Source organism: Tiliqua scincoides, chromosome 8, assembly GCF_035046505.1.
Source record: "Tiliqua scincoides isolate rTilSci1 chromosome 8, rTilSci1.hap2, whole genome shotgun sequence".
Classification (NCBI taxonomy): Eukaryota; Metazoa; Chordata; class Lepidosauria; order Squamata; family Scincidae; genus Tiliqua; species Tiliqua scincoides.
This window is the reverse complement of record NC_089828.1, coordinates 9740252-9762556: the sequence shown is the minus strand read 5'-3', so window position 1 is coordinate 9762556 and position 22305 is coordinate 9740252. Positions and strand designations below refer to the sequence as shown.

Below are 22305 nucleotides of genomic sequence, written 5' to 3'. Positions count from 1 at the left end.
TATTCATTCATTCATTAGGCAACAATCATTGGAAACTAGTTTGTTCAGTGACCATTTATTTGACATCATTATTTATTTATTTATTTATTTATTTATTTATTTGGAATCAATAACTGCAGAATAATTTAATCAATTGTTTATTAGGCATCAATAATTGGAGACTAGTTTGTTCAATGACTATTTATTTGGCATCAATTGTTTATTTATTATTTATTCACATTTTTATACTGCCCTTCCTCCAAAGAGCTCAGGGCTGTGTAGACAGCTGCTGCCCTCCTTTTGTCCCCAGTCTCCAATGAACCTCTAGCCCTCTGGAGATTTGTTGGAGCCCACACTGGCCTGACACAACTGCTCTCAGTGTGAGGGCGACTGTTTGACCTCCTGCGTGAGCTGTGGGATGAGGGCTCCCTCCATTGCTTACTGTTTCATGTCTGTGATGCAGCAGAGGCAGCAAAGGAAAGGCCAGCCTTGCTTTGTGCAAGGCCTTTTATAGGCCCTGAGCTATTGCAAGACCTTCATTCATTCATATAAGTTCATCTTTAATATCAGTTTCCACATGCGCTGCCTCCGACGCATTCTCGGCATCACCTGGCAGGACAAAGTTCCTAACAACACAGTCCTGGAACGTGCTGGAATCCCTAGCATGTATGCACTGCTGAAACAGAGACGCCTGCGTTGGCTCGGTCATGTCGTGAGAATGGATGATGGCCGGATCCCAAAGGATCTCCTCTATGGAGAACTCGTGCAAGGAAAGCGCCCTACAGGTAGACCACAGCTGCGATACAAGGACATCTGCAAGAGGGATCTGAAGGCCTTAGGAATGGACCTCAACAAGTGGGAAACCCTGGCCTCTGAGCGGCCTGCTTGGAGGCAGGCTGTGCAGCATGGCCTTTCCCAGTTTGAAGAGACACTTGGCCAACAGTCTGAGGCTAAGAGGCAAAGAAGGAAGGCCCATAGCCAGGGAGACAGACCAGGGACAGACTGCACTTGCTCCTGGTGTGGAAGGGATTGTCACTCCCAGATTGGCCTTTTCAGCCACACTAGATGCTGTGCCAGAACCACCTTTCAGAGCGCGATACCATAGTCTTTCGAGACTGAAGGTTGCCAATATATAATATCTTTAATATATTCATTTATGTAAACTTATGCAAATTTATTCAAATTTTAAATGTATGTTAATTCTTTTTTTCCTCTGGCCCACCCCCCCCCCCGACACAGTGTCAGAGAGATGATGTGGCCCTCCAGCCAAAAACTTTGGACACCCCTGTTCTACAGGAATTGTATCTAAACTGGTTCAAGGTGTCCAAACCACTCGGTTTGTTGTTGATCTGCAACAAGATCCAATGAATGTCCTTTCAGGGTTACCGCCGAGCGCGCCCATCAAAGGGCCCATAAAGTATAAGACAAGGAAAAGGGGGTATAAACGAAAAGAAACATTTACAGCCTATTGGGAGGTGCCGTGGTTAACCGTGCAGCTTATAAATTACATAGTTCTTATAGCCCTTTTGTACCAAAAGACTCGCGAGAAGAAAACAAAGATACCAGTCAATAGTGAGAAGTCTGTACACTTTATTCTCTATAGAATAGAGACCATTTGTAAATATGAAAAGGGGCGAATGGATGTGGTAAAATGGGGAAAAGTTTGGCCGTGGAAGAAGGATGTAACATCGGGTATAACCTAAATGATATTAGAACAGGAATTTATAATTGTATTAGAGTAAGTTAGTTAGAAGTTTTTGTATTAGATAGAGCAACTGGAAAATTAAGTTTGTAACGAGTTTTCGCATTCGGGTGTAAATAATGATTTTGTAAATAAGTAGTAAGCTTTTTTATAATAAAAAATTTCCTAAAAAAAATAAATTTCCTAACCTGCCGCCCAAGCCTCTCCTGGAGAGGGTGACGGGGCGGCTGTTTGAGTTCCTGTGGTGCACCAAGTTCTTCCCTCTGGCGAGAGCCACCGCCTATGGGAAGGTGGGCAAGGGCAGCCTGCGGGCGTGGGCGCTGGGTCCTCTGTTTCTGGCCATCTTCCTGGCGGCCAACTGTGGAGGCGTTGTCCACTGGCAGTGAGCGTGGGAGGAGGCAGAGTCGGGCATTCCCCCGGCCTGGTGGAAAGGCGGGACGGTGTGGGCCAGGCTGCGGGATGTCTTGGATGTCTACACGGCCTGGGGTAGACTGTGGTGGATGGGGGAGGAGACGGGCTTCCGCCTCAAGCTGGGCCTCCCTGACTACTGGCAGGAGGTGGCGGGCCGGACCCAGGAATATGTGGTCGCTGCACAGCAGTGCAAGGGGCCGGACATGGGGAAGAAGGCCTTCAAGCGTAAAATCTACAGCACCCTCATGGAGGGAATCCTAGAGATGGCTTGGGCGTACAAGCGCCTCAAGAAGGCCCAGATCTCAGGGTACCTGCTGGAGGAGGGGGTGGTCAAGAGCACCTTCGGGGACCAGCTGATCCTCTACAGCCTCTGGGAGCTGCGGTGCCGGGCATTCCACCAGGTGCTGCAGGTGGGCACCACGACCCCCTGGCTGGTGGAGTTGTGGAAGCTCTGCAAGCGGCTGGCCTGCGACGGGCCTCAGCAGAGGGAGACCGTTGTGCACTTTGTGAAAGAGTGCTTGTGGCGGGGAGTGGCGGAGGCCCTGGATTGGCCGAGCCTAGCAGACCAAGGCTGGGAGACTATAGTCTCGGGGGCAGAGCCCGTGGCGGGGATGTGGAGAGGGCCCAAAGCCGGTATCGACCACCATACGGGCCCAAGTGACTTTTACCGCGGTCCCGTGGGCAGTGGTGAGGCTGGTCAACTTGTATGTCAGCCTGGCGCTTTTCATCCAGTGGGGGAAGGAGCTGCAGGGCAGGAAACCCACGGACATGATGGCCTGGACACACTTTGTCATGTCCAGACTCCAGAACCAGGCCAGCTACGAGAAGGGCAGGATGGCCTGGGACAGGTGGCAGAGGAGGTGGGGCTGGCTGCAGGGGGTGCACCCGCCCATCACCTAAAGAGTCCTACCTGTAACCATCTGCCCCTGTACCCGTGTAAATATCTGTAAACGTGTATAAATAGTTGTAACTGTTTTAGACCTTGGATGGGCATTTGTGTTTTGTACCTGGAGGGACTTTGTTAGGGGGAGGGCAAATCACTTGGGGGTATGTAACTTTGTCCTGTTTTCACTGAACCTGTAAGCCTGTACCCGTATGAAGTACTACGTGCCAAGTTCTCTGTATGGCAGAGCTCTCCTCATGAGTGTGTAACAGGCATCCCCAAACAACATGTGGTAGGATGGCGGTTTTAAGCAAATAAAAAATTTATTTTCCTTAAAAAAAAAAATTTATTTTCCTAACCCTAACCCCAAGGATGGCAGTTTTAACCAAATAAAAAATTTATTTTCCTAAGCCTCACAAAGGTGTAATCAGCACAGGCTGTTTCCAGGTTCTTCCCTTCAAAGGGAGAAATAAAGCATTTTAGGAAGAAGGCATTTCCTCTGGCCCTGTGCAAATAGACTCCCCAGAAGTCTGCTGCTACTGGAATCCTGGAACTGCACTTCTTGTGAAGACAGAGAGCAGGCAGAGGACCTGCCCAGGAAGAAGCACAGGGTCTGCTTTTTTTTCTCTCTCTCCAAGAGCATAGTCCAAAAAAGGATTCTTTACAAAAACCTTTCTTTTTTCTTCCAAAATATGCAGCTTTAGCAGTGTATTTGGCAGCAAGTCCCACTGGGCTGTTTTGCAACGTTGTCACTTTGTTTACAGGGTAAACATCCTGAGAGAGCACCCGCAGCTCAGAGGCCTTCACAGACACAACAGGATGCCACTTCCGGTTGTGTCTGGGAGGGGTTCTGAAGTTGGGGAAGGCCCCTGGCCCCAGAACACCTCCTGGACACAACTGAAGCCACAGATGACTTCCAGTTGTGCCACGTTTTCTGAAGAGACAGGGAGACCAGTGCAGCCTCCCAGGTGAGTGTTTGCAGCGGTGGACCCTGGCTCCATGTGGATACCAAGGACCAACTGTAATTATGGTGTAATTAGACATTTCCACCTGATGAAGAAAGACAGTATATGGAGACTAGAGCCTAAAACCCAGAGGGAGACCCTGTGCAAACCTGATACCTGAAACACACACAGTGCAGGTGGGCACACTGAAAACATTTCAGGCTCTGTCACTGCTGACACAATTGGCTGCATCCACCTCAGGGTACATCCTCCTCCTATAAAGAAACTCTAGGAGGCCAGAGCTGCAGCTCCGCTCCATTCCTCATTGCCATTCTTGTCCTCTCCACACCAGCAGCTTTTCCAGCAGAAACTGTCATGACATCATCATAGGGACTGGACTGCCATAGGTGAGAGCAGAAATTATCATGGAATGGGTCCAAACTCAGCAGCCTCCATAATTAGCCCAGAAATGTTAATTCTCAATTAACTGACCACAATTACTCATGCTGCACATTCTAGGCAGGGGAAGGAGAGAGGGAGGTCCAGAACAACCACTGATCCCAGGGGAGCTGGGCACAGTCAATCTGCTGAACAGGACCTCTGAGCCACAGAAAGCACTTTTTCTGCAACAAAGTGCAAGGCAGTCAGGAGTGGAGACAGGGAGGCTAAGTGCAGGAAACTGGGACGAGACCCACCACGTAATGCCCACTGCTGGGAGAGCTGCAATAACTTAGGGGCACTCAAACATGGAGATGTATTCTGGGTCTCTTGCTCCCTTCATGGTTAGGTTTCAGGAGGGAAAAGCAGCAGCCACTGCCATACAGAGGCCAGGGGAGGCTGGTCCAGATACCAAGGCCTCCACACAACACATAAAGCTACTCTAAGGGGCTCTCTGAGGCTCTGCTTCCAGCAGCCAGGTCAGTAGCACAGACCTCTCCAGGGTGAACACCCTCCTGGCTGGCTCTTCTGTGACTTGGGGAGAAGGCCTTAGGCCAGGCAGCCCAAACAAGTACAAATGGCAGCTGGAGCAGGACAAATCCCCCCCCCCCGGCCTCTGAGGAAAAGAATACAACTAAGCCTTGAGTAGAGGAGCGAATAATGGTTTAATTTGCAGTGCAGCTATTTGAGTACATGGGAAACAGTGCACAGGAGCCAGGTTGGGGACAGGCAGGCAGACACAAAGCAGGAGACCCGGGGCTGGATCACAGGCTATTCCTGAAGCCTCTGAGCAGCAGGGGGACCTGTCTGTGCTGCACAGAGATCTATCTGGTCACAAATCCATGGGGTGAAAAAAGCGCACAAGAAGGAATGGCAGACTTTCAGGGCGTGGGAGTTATTTCCCATAAAACTTCTTGTTCAAGAGAAAGATGAGGAGATTAACATTGACTTTTGCTCGGTCAAATAACTTCATGACAGCCACCCCTTCATACTGCAGCTGCAACAGGTCCTGCAAAGAAAACAGAGGCATCAACAGAGACTTCCCTCCACCCAGAGCAGTTCAGGATGAGATCCTGAGGTAGGAACTAATAGACCAGATCTGCCTTTCCCTTGAAGAACTCATCTGCCCGCCCCCCGCCTGCAAAGAGATGCAAGCAGTGAGAAGAGCAATGCTGGTGGCAGTTCTCATCCATCTGGCAGGAAGCAAGCATCGATGGCAAGCAAGCTACTCTGTGGCAGTCTCCATGGCTGCTGCTCTTCACAGGGCCCCACAATTCCCTCCTAACAACTCATGTGGCAACTCCAGCTGTGAGGTCTCGCTTATTCTGCATCTCAGTGGCCCATGGCCACTGTCTCTCCCTTAAGAATGACCACAGGGATCGACTGGCTAATGTAGACAAACCTGGGCTGAAATTAGGGTCCTGCAGTTCTCCCTGAAAGCTGGTCAGGAGAACAAGAGGCCGGGCAGGTTTCTATCCAGCACTCACATCCTCACAAGCCCCAACACCATCCCAGCCCATATCACAAGCTGAAGGGAGGACCAACTAGCAACTCCATCCAGGATGACAGCAGCAAAGATCCACACCTGGTAATGCAGCATGAAGGTCTCCATCTGAACCCCCATAAACTTTGCTTTGACCTCAAAGTCTCCAACTTCTTCCGTTGGACCAATTTCAAATATCACATTTTTGAATCTACATGGAGACAAAAACAGCCATGGTTATTGCATGGTTATTGCATTATTTCAACATGCAGCTGGAGCCCAGACAAGCGCGATGCCAGAATGACAAACAGAATGACTCCAAGTGATGGTGGGGAAGAACAAGGGGGCTTGGCAGGGATTGGGGCCACACAGTGGTGGTTCTCCTTAGCCTTTCAAGGTGGGACAAAAGCAAGACAAGCGGCTTGCAGAGACTGCCCCCCTCCCCCCCAAAACTGACTGCAACACTCTTGGAAAGCAAAAAGTGGGCAGAGGAAGCTAGGTTCCTGCTCTCATGGCCATCGCGGCACAAGAGACCGTTTCTGGAACTGGTCTTGTCCTCAGTGCCTTCACAAGCCCCCAGCGGCCACTTCACAGGACCATCCAAGCAGAGCAAGATGATGGGCTGAATCGGGCACACAACCAGGTGGGTGAGGGTGACCCAACCGGAAGCGCAGCCAAACTGCGAGTGCTGCTAGCCTTTCCAAAGCCAGCCTCCACAGGCTCAAGGCACCCACCAGCCAGGTGGCACGCCTTCAGGGGACAGGGCCTATGGCTGTTCCCAGAGCACGGGACTCACCACCAGCTTCTGCACAGACCTCAGGGGGTGGCCCCACTCAGACAGCAGGGCATTTTTCTGTGCTGCCCAATGCAGAAAACAGTAGAGAGAGCTCAGCTAAAACTCCCCTGCCCACTGTATGAGTTATGCACTTGGTGGAACGACTTCCCAAGTGCTACACCTGCTTCCAGAGGCACCATTGGGCAGCTCCGTGCTGTGAACAGCTCACTACTTGGTTTGGCAGAATAACTGACATTCGGCAGTCTCTGCCAGTTCTGTAAGGCAGGTGAGCCTCATGCCTATATTGTTACAGGGCTGGGGGAGCGAAGAGCAGTAAAATGCCTGCCCAGCACTGCCTGGCGGCTCAGTGCCCTCAGTGGGCAGAGCAAGGCTCAACAGGGAGCTTTCCCTACCTGAGCCTGGGGGGTGGGGAGCTCCTGCACATGCATTTCTTTGGAACCGTGGAAATGCCTTTTGCGCACTCTCACCACGGCACAGGCTGCTAGAGAGGACAAAGCTTCCTGGTCAGAACCAGGCCAATGAAGGCCAGAGGGCTGAGCATCTACTGACCTGCTGGAGCCTCAAAGCCCAAAGAGCAACCAAGTGGGAGGAGACCACATACTTGAAGGATGCTTTCCCTCCCCCCCCCCCCGCATGTAACACTCACTGGCTGACTTGCAGATCTTCGATCTCGAGCAGGACCCCCTTCTCGTGGAGTCGGGCTGCTGTATATTTCAGGAAGATCTTCTTGCTCTTCTTTCCTTTCATCTCCCGGGGTTTCTTTGAGACCCTGAGGAAAGGCAGGAAGTGTGTCCCACTGAGCTGTATGGTGGAGGGCTGGTGAGCTGGAGCCAGAGGAGCCCAGCAACAGCAGTGCACAGTCGTGCTACAGCTCTGCCCCTGGCAGCAATGAACCTCTGTTCCTCCCCAACATCCCCATGCTCCTGCTCAATGCCCCTGGTGTGGACGAGGAAGCCAGCAGGCTCTTCCCCACCCTGCTCCTGCGAGGCTTCCGCCTCCTCTGCCCACTGACAGTTCTCAGGACTTCCGGATTCGGACCAGACCCGCTCGGGAGGTGCCACTCACTTGCCCTTGCTGGCCAAGTTATCCAAACAGGTTTTGATGTAGCTCTTGTAATAATCCACCTGCTCCTCATAGAACGTGGCCTTGGAGTTGAGTGCGTTGTAGGTCTGTTGCAGCTTCACCAACTCGGCTTTTCTCCTCTGGCGATATCGCCGCTGGTTCCGGATATCCTACATCAGGCAAGTAAACGAAAAATGTGCTCAACATCAACTCTGTCAGAGAACTGGGAAAGTACCAGTACTGCAGACAAGGTGAGAGAAGACTGATCCAGGCAGAGATGTGCCCAGGGAAAATGCGCCAGGTGCCTTCTCAGTTATGCCAGTTGCACACACAGAAGCATTTGGGGGGGGGGCTCTCTGGAGTCCCGCTGGCCACACACAGCCGGGGCAGAGGCAAGCACCAGCCCCCCCCCCAACTGTGCCCACACCTCCTCCTGGGCAAAGCCCTGGCAGAGAGACCAAGCAGACCCCAGGCACTAACCTTTGCCACATCATTGATCAGGTCCTGGTATCTGTTCTTGGGGTTCACCATTCCCAGCTCGGTCAGCCTCTTCAGTCCTGATCGGATTTTGTCCTTCTTCTCTTGAAGACTCAGGTTACTGTCCTCCCTGACAGCTTTTGATTTCTTCATCTTGTCCGGGGTCTTGGCATCTCGAATAGCTCGTCTCTGCATTGCTCTCTGATGCTCAGCTTCCTGTAAGGGTGGGAGAAGGGTCATGTCCAGGGGTACCCTGACACACACACACCTGTCACTGCCCAGCTGTGTTGAGCACAAGAGAAGAGCAATGGGCACACCAACTCCCACCTGTGCCATGTGGGGCCACCACTGCACTGACACAAGGTGGCCACTGGCCAGGTGACCTACTGGCCCTGCCCGTACCTGCTCAGCAGCAGCTGGCGTGTCCAGGATCTCAGTCAGTGTCTCCCCTGGCTGGAAGCGGATCACATCCACGATCAGACGCTTTGTACTGGAAAGAAGAGTGGAAGGAGAAAGGAGACACGGACACTGTTGGCCCGACAGACACAGGAAGCAGCATCACCTGAGCCAAACCACAAGGTCTGTGCGGACTGGCAGCGGGAAGGAGATCTGCCGGTCCTGCCTGTCGACCTTCTTTCTGGACAACCAACGGTATCACTGTCTGCAGCCAAGCTTTGCCAGGGAGCTGCCCACTCAGACGGCCCTGAGTGGACAGCTCACCTGCTAAAGGGCTGCTCTGACTGCCATACTCTGTGCAACTGCACACAGATTTTTAAAACCAACATTAAAAAGCCATAGTCTGGCACAGTCTTTGCTGGAAACCATGTGCTGCAACGAGAGCTGGCTGCTGCTGGACTTTGAATTGTGAAAGGAGGGCAGCCACCCTTGCCACTGCCTCCAGCTTTGGCGTCTCAGCAAACCCTGACTCTTTCTGGCAACTAGCCTGCACTGCCTTTCCTCCAAGATGCCTTAAAACCGAGGGGGACAGCAGAGGGCCTGTTACGAGAAAATACCCCCCCCCCCATTTTATTGTATTTCTGGTTATGCTACTTTGATATCAAGAAATATCAGGCAGGAGGTCTGGTCTAGAGGGTAGAGCCTCCGTCTGCCTGAAGATAACATCCACAAGGTCACCAGTTCGAGGCCACCGGCACCATGCGACCTTGAAGCAGCTGACAAGCTGAAGCCGAGCAATTCCATCTGCTCGGAGCATGGGAGGATGAAGGCCAGAATGTGAAGCCAGATCGGAATGAAACACCTTGAATGTAGTAGTTCTTGAAAGAAAGAACCTTCTTTGAAATTGTAAAAATTCCTATTTAAATAGGGATTTAGATAAAGCCTGCCTATGTAAACCGCCTTGAATAAAGACTTGAATAAAGACCAAGAAAGGCGGTATATAAATACCTGTTAATATTTATTATTATTATTATTATTATTATTATTATTATTATTATTATTATTATTATTATTATTTCACAGGCCTTCATATGTGGATGCCAGCATGAAAGATGAACTGTTCTCCCAGAAACGTTTACTGGCCTACAAGCCTCATTTCCACTTTGGTCAGGCTCGGGCTCTAGCTTGTTGGTTTGCGTTCTTCCTCCCATCCCCACCACAATCACACATCCTGGAAGAAACAATAATCTTACTAGCTGAATGCAATTTAGTAATCCTGTCAGACATTCTTTCCATTGTATCTACAGTTTGTGTTTGCTTTCCTGAATGCAATTCCAGTAACTTCTGTATTTTGTACCAAAACAGCGGATTATACCTGGATTATGCATTAATTTAGGTCAGCGGTTCTCAGACTGGTGGGTCGCGACTCACCAGTTCGTGTAACACTTCAGCCATCCCTTTAAGGGGCGGAGGAAGAAGAGAGGGAGGGAAACAATCACCAAGATTGCGTCCCTAAAGGGGGCAAAGGGGGGTGCTTTCACTTACTTTAGCATTGATAGGGCTGCTGGAGACTGCAGGAGGTGCCCAACGCAGCCCTCCCCGAGGTTTAGAATCTTGAAATGTAGCAATTGCAATGTTCTTCCTGCAAACAGGAAGCCCTTTGTGATTGCTCCATTTCAGGATTCCAAGCCTTGGGGTGCCCTGCAGAGGTCTGTGCTGGGCTCCCCGCACCTCCTGCAGTCTTTAGCAGCCCTACCAACATTAAAGTGAAAGCACCCCCTTCTCCCTCTTAGGGACGCAATCCCTTGCTCCTCCCCAGCAAAGACTTACTGAGGGAGTAAAGCTCCCTCAAAGTTTGAGAACCACTGACTTAGGGAAACCTCATTTTAAGTTGCTGGACATCATCTGGCACCAAGGCTAATCTGTACTTTAGCTGATCCTGTTTGATTAAGGGGAATTCCCTTTGTTCATACCCACTGACAATTAAAAGCAAATACCCCAAGTCACACATTTATCCCCACACATTTTGCTTACATGTAAGCAACTTTTCAATACTCTTAAATACCAAGGAGGTTTGATTAGCAAGGGGTCACTCTCCAGGGTGTCCAAACACGCTGCTCACAGACCAGACACCAAGACAGGTAGGTAGAGGTTGAGCTTTGAACTCTCTCACTTCTCTAAATGCCCCCCCCCCAATTTTCACTTCTCTCCCCTTCTTTAGCTAGTAGCTGGGGTTGGTAAGGCAAGGACTCCTGAAATCTTTCCCTACAACCCCTCTTTTTCTGATTTCTTCAGATGCACCAAATACACTTGCACAACACTGCACTCACCACTATAGGGCACTCTGGTTAAGGCATTACAATAGTCCTTTATTAATTCTTTTGGCTATCTATTTTTGTATCTTCTTTAATAAAGATGTAATAACACAGGCCTACAAAATTGAGGGTCAGAAAATTTTTTCCAAACTTTATGGTGGTTTGATATGAATTTGGGGTGCCGAATCAAAAATGGCATCCGTTTTGCCCTATCACGTCTAGTTTTGGAGATCTAGTATAGCCTCATTAGTGAATTGGTTCAAGCAGCTTCCTCATGAGGAAGCTGCTTGAACCATTCACTAAAGAGGTTATGCCATGTTAAGAGGTTATGCCATTGGGCTGCACTGGCCCAATGTTTCCTTGTATGTCCTGGATCAGATCAAGGTCCAGTGGTGGCATGTTCCTCCTCACACGCCAGCCTGCTGCCTCCTGGAGCTCATAACCAGAGGACATCCATTCTCTGCGCAGGACTTGAAACTCTGGGAGATCCTGTCTCCACACATGGAAGTCAGCACTGCAGGTCCTTGGGAAAGCCCACAGACACCCCTGAATGGCCACTGCAGTTTACTGGAATAGCAGCACTTCTCTTCTGCAGCAGGTTGTCACAGAACCACAACAGCAGAGTCACCAGACTTCAGGTGGTCACCTCCTCACCCTTGCGGAGCAAGCTCATTGTTTGTGGTCTCTCCAGAGCTGGCAAAGCATTAGCAGCCTCCAGGCTGTCCTGAAGCACACCCCCCACCCATATAGTGAAGGGGCTCGCAGAAACGAGGCAGCAGGGGAATCCCTGGCAGGCTGAAGTCACAGCCAGATGAAGGCTGCATGGAAAGGGGGTAGCTCCACATGTTTGGAATGGGGACCAGATGCAAATGCAATCAGTCGAGGAGCACAGGAAGGGTTGCCCACCCCCACAGTGTCACTTACTTCAGGAGAATGGTCTTGGCATCCATCTCGGCGTTCTCGTCCCCGGGAACATCAAACTTGTTGGTTAAAGTGAGAGAAACCTCAGTCTTGGCCAGCATCTCCTTACCAGGGTCATTGATGGGGCCAGGCCCTTCCCCTGGGATGCAAGCAGAGAGAGAAAACAGCAGTGAGGGAGCCTGCTGGCTGCAGTTCAGTAAGCTTTTCCGAGTGGTGAAGACCAGAAGCGATTGTGAGGAGCTCCAGAAGGATCTCTCCAAACTGGGCAGCAAAATGGCAGTTTCAATGTAATTAAGTGTAAAGTCCAGCACATTGGGGCAAAGAATCAAAACTTCACATATAGGCTCATTGGTTCTGAGCTGTCTGTGACAGATCAGGAGAGGGATCTTGGGGTGGTGGTGGACAGCTCGATGAGACCCAATGTGCGGCAGCAGTGAAGGAGGCCAATTCTATGCTTGGGATCATTAGAAAAGGTATTGAGAACAAAACAGCTAATATTGTAATGCCGTTGTACAAATTTATGGTAAGGCCACACCTGGAGTATTGCATCCACATCTCAAAAAGGACATATTGGAAATGGAAAAGGTGCAAAACAGAGTGACGAAGAAGTTTTTTGGGCTGGGGCACCTTCCTTATGAGGGAAGGCTACAGCGTTTGGGCCTCTTCAGCCTAGAAAAGAGGTGCCTGAGGGGGGACATGATTTGGAAATACAAAATTATGCAGGGGATGGACAGAGTAGATAGAGAGATGCTCTTTACCCTCTCATACAACACCAGAACCAGGGGACATCCACTAATATTGAGTGTTGGGAGAGTTAGGACAGAAAAAAAATATTTCTTTACTCAACATATAGTTGGTCTGTGGAACTCCTTGCTGCAGGCTGTGGTGATGGCATCTGGCCTAAATGCCTTTAAAAGGGAACTGGACAAATTTCTGGAGGAAAAATCCATTACGGGTTACAAGCCGTAATGGGTATGTGCAACCTCCTGATTTCGAAATGGGCTACATCAGAATGCCAGAAGCAAGGGAGGGCACCAGGATACAGGTCTCTTGCTGTCTTGTGTGTTCCCTGAGGCATTTGGTGGGCCACTGTGAGATACAGGAAGCTGGACTAGATTGGCCTGATCCAGTGGGGCTGTTCTTATGTTCCACTGCTTTTAGCTTTGAAAACTATCACCCTTAAAGACTGTGTTTGGAAAAAAAAAGCCTCACTAACTGCCCAACTAGGGAGGGAGAGAAATACTGGTCAGATCAAAAAGAACTGCCAGATTCTCCGAGTCTGCCTGCCCGCCCACCCGCTCTCTCCAAACTTCCTGCTCAGCAAGACAGACAGATTCACTCCTAAAATACGTAACTCATGAGAAGGAGGGTCCCACCAGCCATTTGCTGCCGTTACCATTGTTATTTAACGCTCTGCCAGAGCAAACAGGGCAGATATCTGCCCGAAAGGGATTCTAAGACTCCCAGGGACATGAAGATCCTGTCCTGCCATGCCTTCCTCAGCTACCATGGAAGGTAGTCTCCAGGATGGAGGACATTGCTCTGGAGAACACAGAACACTAAGGGAGCACCTCTGAGGAAGGGGGCTCGTTCCACGCACAGGACCAGCTAGGCAGGCAGAGCTCAGGGATCTTAATGAGTGGATGAGAGTGGTGGTGTCAGCAAGAGAGATTTAGATACGTCAGGCACTGGGGGCACGTTTTGGGACAAGCTGGGACTGAACTGAGACAAAAGCTAAATCATGTCACTCCCAGTTATGACATCATTTCCGGTGGAACCTGACAGCTTCTCATTCTAAAAATTGGGTCCCAGTGCTAAAGTTCAAGAAGCGCTGCTCTAAAATATGCAACTTTAAAACATCCAATGTATCAGAGGACTGATGGAGAGCTAATGCAACCAGTCTTGAAAAAATGAGGGAGAGGGGACCCGAGAAATTGCAGGCAGGTCAGCCTAACATCTATTCCAGGTAAGATGGTGGAGAGATGAATCAAGGGGAAAATCTTGGGACATACAGAACAAGCAGCTTTGCTACTGGAGACTCAGCATGGCTTTAGCAAGGGTAACTCTGGCCCTTACGAATCTCTTAGAAAAAGTCAAAAGGCACATGGATGTGGGAGAACCTGAGGGAAGGAGAGACAGAAGGCAAAGCCTTCCTTCCGTGTAAAGGAAGTCACACTTCAGCACCAGCAGGAACGCTTTAAAAACACAACAAGGGCCCCTTAGCAGCATTGTGGCTGTATGTGCATCAATGGAAGAGTTTTGATGCTGTGAGCCAAGAGCCCTCACTAAATTCTAGGCAAAGGAACACCATTTTAACATCAGTTCAAACTCTGCTCCTGGCCGTAAAGATGCTTGTTAGTAAGAAGCTGCAAGCCACCCCTCACCCAGTGTCTTGTCCTAGAGATAGCGGGGCCGAGTCAGTCTGCAACAGCAATACTTCAGAGCAGGGGCAACCTACGTCAATGTGCCTGTGGTCTCTTTTATCTCTCCAGTATGAGCAAGCTCACTATGGCAAAGGGTGGAGGGATAGGCCAGTGGGTGGGGGACTGGGCAGTGAAAGTTACTGGACCCTTGTCCCCTTAGTTCTGCTAGCTGTGCCTATGAGCTGAAACGAATATAAAAAGCTAGCTGCGTCTAGCTACACTTGCGCATGATCTGAGGTAACGGCCTCCTTGCTGCCGTGCTTTGGTACCAGCAATAAACAAGCTGTTTTGTGCTATACCTTCCCTCAGAGTGTTAAATTGAGATTCGGGTAACAAATGTCATGCTGCCTTTGTGGGTTCCAGGGCAACAGTTCTGTGGAAGGAGTTGAGATCGTGGAACAAACTACCAAAAAACATCACATGATCAGGTTAACAAAACAATATTTTCACAATATCTCCCTGAGGTATCTGGTGGGACCACCTGTGAGATGCAGGAAGCTGGACAAGGTGGGCCCTGATCCAGTGTGGCTCTTCTGATGTACAGTCTAAACCCCTGAGGGTAGGCGTTGCTTGTAGCTGGCATTTTGGCATTCAGGAACAGCCCTTCAGCCACCAGGCAAATTCCAACTGCAATACCAAAAAAGACTCACCTATCAGGGACTCAATGGTGGACACTTCCCCCAGGTCATCAAGAAGCTCATGGATGGGGTCATTGTGCTCGGGGGCAATGGCATCTTGGTGATCCAAGAGCAGCTGGTTTGAGGAGAAACAAAGAATGCTGAGTTGTTAGCACTTCACCTGGACTGCAGTATTTTTGGGAAAACCCTCCAAATGCCTTCCTTGGGCAGAGGACAAAAGAAGCAGCCACCCCATCTCAGACCTTTGCCCTGGCCGGCTTCAGATCTCTTCCACCAGCTGACAGCGGCTCTCCAGGGCCACTTCAGGCAAGAGAAGACTGCTACATATAAAGCAGGGGGGCTCCATCACTGAGCTGAGGCTCCTCCTCGAACACCTGGCCCTGGGGCTGGTGCTGCATGGGGCTCGTGGGCTCAGCCACCAGTGGGGAAGATGACCAGACGTGAGACTTACTGTGTGCGTATTGATGATTTCTCCAATGGAAATATAGATCACCGGCTTTGTGAGTGTCACCAGGTCGGAGTACTCATCAACGTTGAACTTATCTTGCAGCTCCGGGACTTCGCACGCAGCCTGGAAAAAGCGCCTTCAGAAAGACCAAGAGAATCGGTCCAAAAGGGCTCTCCACAAGTCCCATGCTTTGTAATGCACAAGCTGATCCTTCAATGGGATCTACAGAATTGGGGCACCCAGTGTCAGCACCTTTCTCCCACAAGCCAGCATGTGGACCAGGGAATCTTGTTCACATGGAACACCAAACTCCAGTGTGACACAACGGAACAGGCCTAGCACGTCCACACATTCCCACATCCCCTTGTGCACTCTGCTTGCTTAGTTCCTAACTTGCAGCAAACCACCAGGATCAAACACTGGTCAACAGTCCTTGTTTGAAGAGCAACTGCTAGCCCCCACTAGCTTACGAACGAAGCAGAGCAGATGAGAGGAAGAGGGCAAAGTGTTTGTTCTTAGTGCAGACACAATTTGGCATTGCGGGAACTGGTCCACTGCACCACAGCCTCAGCGCTGAAACACGAGTGGCACCCAACGCCAATGTCAACCCATGAAAAACTGAACATCTCAAATGCACACTGGCACCCCAGATGCCCAGCTAGGCATCCATGGCTCCTGGAACACAGTAGCCCAGGAGATTTTTTAAATGACTGACCACACCAGGACACATGGACCTAGATGCAGACATACATATTTGCATGAAGATCTAATTATTACTTCAAGACCAGCAACAGAGCGACACAATCCTGAGAAAGCGGCCCATCAGCTCCAAGGCACCGGGGCGAGTCTCAGCCAGAGGACCATCCTTTGGTCTGTCTCGTGCAAAAGCAGAAAGGCCTCCTGCCAGCCACACTGGGTGTGGCCTCTGGAATCTATATGCAACTAGAGGCACTTCTTTCTGACCTCAGGCGTCTGCATGCGTGCAGGAGAAAAGCTGAGCTTGGGCAGCCTGGGGATGCCAGAGAGCAATGGGCCCGGCCACGAGGGAAGCAGTAGGCACCTTGCAGAGACTGGCTCCTGCCTTCCGATTGGTTCAGACAGCCAAGGAAAGGTCCAGAGGGATGAGCTAAGGTCTCCCAATGCTCAGCAACCAAATCAGGACAGTACAGTCAGAGCCAGGAATTGCTAGGCCTTTGCTCCAGCTCTGAACAAATGGGACAACATGTCCATTGCCAACTGCCCCTCTGGCTCCCCTTGGAGAAGAGTGGGGAACTGAAAGATGGGGGGTGGAGTTATTTTCAGGCTGCCTCAATCCTGAATCTCCCATTTTAGCACAAATTTTACCACATCGCAAGTGCTTGTTTTCACCATTACTCATTGCTCTTTTTTTCTCTACATAAATTCTCATTATTTTCTTTTTTAAAAAATTTTTTATTTATTTTAACTGACACACACACACACACACACACACACACACACACACACACAGACATACTAACAAATAACATACGTTTAGGAGTGCTAAATACCATATACCATTACTAATTAATCATATCATATCACATACTCATCTACTTCTAGCTTTTATTAACTTACCAATTTATTTATATAATATATAATAATTTATTATAACTCTTGTTATTTTCTTCACAGAACTTACCCAGTGGTAAGAGAGATTTCACCACCCACCCACCAAGCCAGCTGCCTCTAAGGGCTGGCACTAAGTAGGCTGACTAAGGGGACTCAGGAGCTGGAGCCAGCCAGGTCCACTGGCCTCTTGAAACACTTCTCTGTCACCAACTTCCTTGCAGAGGCAACTCGGCTCAACTGGACCCCAGGTAAATGTGGGGTAAAAAAGGCACCTCCACCCCCCCCCTCCACCTTGGAGGGGAGACAACACCCTTTCTGGTAGCAGCAAGTCCACCCAGTTTGTGCTGCAGGCACGCCAGCATGTGGGGAAAGGATTCGGATGGCCTTTACGATGCCACCTCAACGTTCTTGGGGTCCACTGACCTCAGTTCACATCATGGAGGGGGAGGCTCAACTTCTTCCTCTAGTGCATGGGTGCCCAAACCCTGACCCTGGGGCCACTTGCGGCCCTTGAGGACTCCCAATGCGGCCCTCAGGTAGCCCCCAGTCTCCAATGAGTCTCTGGCCCTCCGAAGATTTGTTGGAGCCCACACTGGCCCGACACAACTGCTCTCAGCATGAGGGCGACTGTTTGACCTCTCGCGTGAGCTGTGGAGTGAGGGCTCCCTCAACTGCTTGTTGTTTCACATCTGTGATGCAGTAGCGGCAGCAAAGGAAAGGCCAGCCTTGCTTTGTGCAAGGCCTTTTATAGGCCTTCAGCTATTGCAAGACCTTCATTCATTCATATTAGTTTATCTTTAATATATTCATTTATGTAAACTGATGTAAATATATTCAAATTTTAAATGTAAATTAATTCTTTTTTTTCCACTGGCCCCCGACACAGTGCCAGAAAGACGATTTGGCCCTCTGGCCAAAAACTTTGGACACCCCTGCTCTAGTGTACAAATGCTTGTAATTCCTGCATACCTAAGCAATCTGCCACCTACCCAGAATCTGCAGAAACCATACCACCATGTGTTGGGGTGGCCCCGTATTGCTTGATCTGCAAGTCTGCCATTTGTACATACAATATTTTCTAGTTTTTCTTGTTCTAGTTGCATCATACAAGGCTTCAAGAAGTTTCCAAAGGAAAAAAGCACAGAGCATTCCAGAGCTGCAGTATGCCAGGCAAGCCTCCAGGTCTCTGCTGGAAGCAGGTGGAGTGGTGGGGGGTTTGTCCTGAGCAGATCACCATCCCTGCAACAACCCCACCAGCTCACCAGAAGAAGATGTGACACAACCCTCTCAGAAGGCCCTAAGCACTTCACTGCACCTCGCCCAGGATGTGTCCTCCCCCAACCCCATCCCGGCTTCATCATCTCAGCTGTGACTCGCAATTCCCTACCTGAATTTCTGATAGGACTGGGACAGATACTCATTGATGATGGCCAGGTGGGCATTGTCCCCTAGGAACATCTTGTTTGAAGCTGCATGCTGCAGCATTTTCGCAATGGAGCCAAGGTTGCGCCGTTGGTCTGTGGTCAGCTGTCCTCCGGCAGACAAGTCAATGATGTCAAAGGCATCAGGAGCCACGATAGCTGGGTTCATGTAGCGATAGTACAAAAGGTTGCCCACGATCTGGAGGATGAGAGGAGGCAGCCCCAGGAGGACTCGAACATGAGTGGTCCTGGCCCGCTCACTGTGGGTGACTCCAGTCCCACCCCTCCACATTCACACACAGAGGCAGAGGAGAGGGTGAAGGAACAGAAAGAGAAGCAGCAGCAGAAAGACCAGCTGCCTTTTTGTCTGCCTTCCGAAACCTATCAGGCGAGTGGAGAAGCATTTTCCGAAGATGCAGGAAGAACAAGAAAAGCAGAAATGAGGTGGCGACTTGGCCAACTGACCACTAACTGGGCCACTGGGGATCTGCTCTTTGGCCAGTCACAGCCATGGCCATGGGGAGCTGCTCTGCCGAGCTAGGAGTGAGCTGCCACAGTGAAAGGGCTGCCAAACACTTTCTCCACTGAAGCGGTTTCCCAAAGGGGCAGGTGGGAACCCTGCACAACTGGGAGGGGGAAAGGATGCCGTGAGCCCCCAGGCCCTTCTAAGCAAGGGCCCTGGAAGACCCATAGCAGGCTCATACCCATGACGGCATGGGGGTGGGGCCTGGCAGAGCATGCTGCCGCATTCAGGTCGGTGCCCAGCTGCGGTGGCATGGGAGGGAGCCCAAATCTATGCGTTGGCTGGCCACTACCAAGTACACGTCAAAAAAAGAATTCACCTGCAGAGAAAGCCTAGGTGCGCCGCCTCGGTGGGAAAGCACAGAACTAGGAGAGAGAGAAGAAAGCGGGTTCAGGCCCCTTTGCAGGAGAGGATGTGCCCCTGGCAGGTCTCTGAGAGGCTCCCTCCTTGGTGCACAAGACCACCGAGCTGGCACCCTACCAGGCAGGCTCCAGGCTACCTGGGGTGACTTCCAACTCAGCTGCAGGGCAGACAGGTGAGCCACTGCCTGCCCACCCTGTGCCAATGCCACAGTCTGCCAGATGGCGCCATCTGAGCCCTTCTTGTTTCTTTCGCGGCAGAGGCCAACACCCTGGCCCAGAAGCGCCTGCAGAGAGGAAGCCCAGCAGGAACAGGGAGTGAGCACGAGAGCGAAAAGAGCAGGGGCGAGAGAAGCAGGCAACAGAAGCAGGAGTGCCCCCCCGTCAGCCCCCTCTTGGCACCCCCTGCCTTGCTCACGCCAGGTTCTCCAGCAAGGCCACAGGAAAGCCCAGGCAGCCCTCAGTCCCCACCTTCAGCAGTTCATCCTCGCTGGCATCAGGAAACTTCTCGTGCAGTGAGTCCTTCAGGACCTTGGCGATGAAACGCATGCCGTACCTGCGGAAGGGACCGGGACATCAGCTATGTGCTCATCTCGGGGGGGGGGCGCAAATGGCCCCTACCCTCTGCCTAAGGTGCAGCACAAGGAGGCGCTTACGGGATCTTCTCCAGGGAGCCAATGATTGCCAGCAGGAACTTGTCTGTCACGGTTCGCATGTTCTTGATGGAGGCGTCCAGACGGGTCTTCACCTCCTCGTGGGCCAGTGCTTGCTCTGGGGTCACGTCGTAGGGGAGTTTGCTGTCAGGTGGAGAAGCCGTGGGCATCAGCTGAGCCCCGCCAGCATTCTGCTGAACACCCCCCCCCACACACACACACACTAAGGAGACAGCAGCCTTCATGCTGAGTCCATGACCTGAAAGTAACCCACAGGTGGGGGGGGAGGAAGAGGAAGCCGCTCCTTCCCGCCTGAGAAAAGGGAGGCTGCAGAGCTTCAGAAGCCCTTGGTCCTGTCATGGATCCAGAAGCTGCCAAAGCTACAGCCTCTACATGACCACAGCAGGTGAGGCATTTTCATCTCATCTGCATGTTTTCTGGAACAACCACTCAGTTCCTCCCAAGAGATCTCTCTCTACCCACTGCAACATTTAGTGAAATGACAACTACACAATGCCGAAAGGATCGAAAGGAGCCAGGCTGACCAGTAGCCACCCAGACGGCCCTGCTCACACAGTGAGCTCTGGGCACTTCCAGGCACAAGGCTGGCCCCACCAACCCCGTGAGGAGGGAAAACACTCCCCCCACCTGGCCTCTCCGGTCTGCGACTCCATCTGGTTGACCCATGACTTGTAGATGTCCACCGGGTCCGTCTTGATGTTGAGGGATTTGTCCTCCATGATCTCCTTCACAACAGGGGCCAAGATCTGCCGCAGGGCATTTTGTCCACGAGCACCCCGGTTGAAGCTGACCACCATCTTGATCACGGTGGGGTTACCGGTCACAATCTCATGAAGCTGATCCACTTTGGACCTGGAAGAGGAGCAGAGTGAGCCTCTTGCCGCATGACGGGGCCACACAGATGCCCTCCCTCCCTGGGCAGTGGGCCCAGCACCCTCGGTTGGGCCCCAGAGGCAAGCCACAGCCACTCTGCACAGAGCCCCAACAGCAACCCCTCCTCTCTTAGCAAGCAGGAAGGGACACTTAATTCCCCCCCCTCCATCAGACTGGGGCACCCAGGGGCTGAGTTCAGACTCCGCTGGAACACATGCCAAGGCTGTGTGGAGGTGGTGGGGGGAGGATAACCCTACACTGGAGTTCAGCTCAATCTTAGCGTCATGGCAGAACTGAACAATGCTGAACTAAAAAGGGGTGACCCCTGGAAATTAGGGGAATATCTCATACAGGGACCCGTCATGGGGGGTTGCCTTCCCCTCCCCACAATTTCCAAGGTGTGCTACTTTTCAAAGAGCCTCCCCTGCCTGGCACTGAGGCTCGTCTGATAGACAGGCTGCCCCATGGAACAGAGAATGGGGTGTGAAGACACCCCCTGGGGGGCTCTCAGAAACTTTGGGGTGTTCCATGCCTGGAAGTCCTCTAATGTTTCCCTCCTGCACCCACGTCTCCTCTACTGACAGCAACTGCAATGCTGCTGCTGGCCCCAGGAGCCAGGAACCAGCTTGCGTTTCCACTTCCCACTTGCCCAAAACCTTTGCTTCCAGTCTCGCAATACTGCAGAGAAAACCCTGCCCTTGCCTCTTACAGGCAAACCAAGAGGAGGCCTGTTCCCAAAGGCAGCCGCACTCCAGCGCTGTCAGGAGAAGGAATTTCCTACACAGCGTTGCTGCCAAAACCCCCACCCCACAAACAGGCACACGGCCCTCTGTGCTTTTCACTACATTGTCCAGAGTCACCGCAGAAATCAAGCAAGCTTTGCAAGAGCAGGAAGCCAACAGCGACCGCAGCTGCTGCTGCTCCCTGGGCCTGTGAGCCTGCAGGATCAGGCCCTTCTGCTCTCCCAGGCGGCTCTTTGACAGGCAGCCGCCTCCGCTGCAGCCAGGAAACAGGCGTCCAAATGCCGCCCAGGAGAGCGGAAATGGAAGGCACAGCTCGAGGCCAAGCAGGAGCCGCCCGTCAGTCAACCCCTACTTGATCTCTTCCTGCAGAGCCGTCTGGAAGAGGCGCAGCAGCAGGTACTCCTCCCTCTGGTTGGACGCGTAGTTGTACAGCGTGAAGATCACCGAGTCCATGAACTTGGTGGATTTGTTCTGAGGCATCTGGAAAATCAGCTTCGCCAGGTAGGTGGGATTGGTCTGCAGCAAAACAGGAAGCAGACCCGGTTCGTGGAGGAGGCCAGCCAGAACAGGGGCATGGAGGGGGCACCGGCTGCAGTGGGGAAGCCCCAGAGGCCACTCCCACCCTCTCACCTGCAGCAAGTAGAAGAGGTGCTGGTACGCCTCCAGCTTCTCCCGCTTCTCCTTGCTCAAGGCCTTCAGGCCGCCCCTCTGCTTGCTCAGCATCATCATGTCTGACAGCTGCTCCTTGTTCTTCTTGGTGAGCTTCTTACTATGAGACACGACGTCCTGGAAAAAGGAGACGTCGC

At 51.5% G+C, this 22305-nt stretch overlaps 1 protein-coding gene across 1 annotated transcript in view; it reads right to left on the bottom strand.

Annotated features, from left to right (window-relative positions):
• Positions 1 to 5003: 5003 nt before the first annotated feature.
• IQGAP1 (IQ motif containing GTPase activating protein 1) overlaps positions 5004 to 22305 on the bottom strand; it is a 56953-nt gene continuing 39651 nt past the window's right edge. Inside the window, exons 24-38 of the mRNA XM_066635085.1 lie at positions 22130 to 22285; positions 21852 to 22015; positions 20511 to 20735; positions 19866 to 20006; positions 19681 to 19765; positions 18294 to 18526; positions 15320 to 15452; positions 14881 to 14983; positions 11811 to 11946; positions 8578 to 8665; positions 8179 to 8391; positions 7702 to 7868; positions 7283 to 7405; positions 5943 to 6051; positions 5004 to 5366 (exon numbers count right to left, since the gene is read on the bottom strand). Coding sequence (XP_066491182.1) covers positions 5253 to 5366; positions 5943 to 6051; positions 7283 to 7405; positions 7702 to 7868; positions 8179 to 8391; positions 8578 to 8665; positions 11811 to 11946; positions 14881 to 14983; positions 15320 to 15452; positions 18294 to 18526; positions 19681 to 19765; positions 19866 to 20006; positions 20511 to 20735; positions 21852 to 22015; positions 22130 to 22285 — 2190 coding nt within the window. The 3' untranslated portion in view covers positions 5004 to 5252. The remainder of the gene's footprint in view (positions 5367 to 5942; positions 6052 to 7282; positions 7406 to 7701; positions 7869 to 8178; positions 8392 to 8577; positions 8666 to 11810; positions 11947 to 14880; positions 14984 to 15319; positions 15453 to 18293; positions 18527 to 19680; positions 19766 to 19865; positions 20007 to 20510; positions 20736 to 21851; positions 22016 to 22129; positions 22286 to 22305) is intronic.